Below are 1,194 nucleotides of genomic sequence, written 5' to 3'. Positions count from 1 at the left end.
AATTAATTTCACCGAGCACGATTAGAAACACTTCAGACCTCCCCAACATTTGCTTATTTACCGAGAAAATGGGACAATATCAGAAAATTAAAGAGCGCATTCTTTACCTTTCTTGCTGTCGCCTCGTGCGCACATACTTTTCGGGGGAATTACCACCCACATGGGGAGGTGAAGGGACAGGCCGGTAGACAATGGTGTTGATCCACAATGGTGTTGTATGATCAAAAGTGAGAAAGTGGAGTGACACTGACAGCTTGCCGAATAAACAAACGGAACAGAGAGGAAGAGGTGATAAGGTAGCAATTATGCGCTCAGTAAAGGGACTCTGCGTGTATGTTTTTCGTGCATCTCGTGGCTCAGATTAAACTTTTGCAACACGCACCTGTCTGTCTGCAGTTACATTCTCCACATCGAAAACTGAGTATCATTAAAAAGTCTCGTATGTGAAGCCATCCCCAGGTATTGTAGGCGCGTAAATGACTTGACATGTTGCGCATTCGAATGAATGCAACTGAGCCAATGAGCCCAAAAAACACCGAGAACACCCCCTCCCAAATGTCTAATTTTACAAATGGACATAATGAATATATTGAATACGAGATGTTTTACCATAAAAACTGGGTGGAATTTCGAAAAGCCCGTTCAACAGAAGTCTGTGCGCTCGTCGCCAGAGCGCATGCGCTTGTGACACTTTCACTACCTGCCACACAATCCGGTATTTCACATGGGGCAAGCGGGAGTTGTCCTCCACTCGCGTATGCTGCTGCAGAGTGCAGGTTGACAGTCTCAAGCGAGAAGAGGAAAGCTAGACAGTGTTTTCTTTTTTTTTCTTCTTCAAACCTCCTTCCTCTTTAGTAAAGGCGTACCACCGATGGATGTCAGCATGACGCAGAAAACATTTGAGCACTCATAAGGACTCTGCAACTTGTGTGTTTTAGAAGATAATCAACGGTGGGATGAAGAATTGAAGTCTCAAGTAAGTAATCACACAGCAGTGGCTGTGAATTTTGAATGAACTGTTTCCTGTTTGAATAGTGCTTCCCGATTTGGCAAGTTATTAGTTCGATGCTTGATTTTTACATTTTGATTTTGCCTTTCAGAGAGAGTGTGTGCCGACATGTCTAAACCAATGGATCACGTTAAACGTCCGATGAATGCTTTCATGGTTTGGTCCAGAGCCCAGCGCAGAAAAAT

General features: G+C 43.9%; 1 protein-coding gene across 1 annotated transcript in view; it reads left to right on the top strand.

Annotated features, from left to right (window-relative positions):
- The first annotated feature begins 714 nt into the window (after positions 1 to 714).
- Positions 715 to 1,194, top strand: part of sox21b (SRY-box transcription factor 21b) — a 2,151-nt gene continuing 1,671 nt past the window's right edge. Inside the window, exons 1-2 of the mRNA XM_075478699.1 lie at positions 715 to 976; positions 1,101 to 1,194. The exon at positions 1,101 to 1,194 is cut by the window's right edge and continues 1,671 nt beyond it. Coding sequence (XP_075334814.1) covers positions 1,118 to 1,194 — 77 coding nt within the window. The 5' untranslated portion in view covers positions 715 to 976; positions 1,101 to 1,117. The remainder of the gene's footprint in view (positions 977 to 1,100) is intronic.

This window comes from Odontesthes bonariensis, chromosome 12 (assembly GCF_027942865.1).
Source record: "Odontesthes bonariensis isolate fOdoBon6 chromosome 12, fOdoBon6.hap1, whole genome shotgun sequence".
Classification (NCBI taxonomy): domain Eukaryota; kingdom Metazoa; phylum Chordata; class Actinopteri; order Atheriniformes; family Atherinopsidae; genus Odontesthes; species Odontesthes bonariensis.
This window is presented reverse-complemented; position numbering and strand designations above follow the sequence as displayed.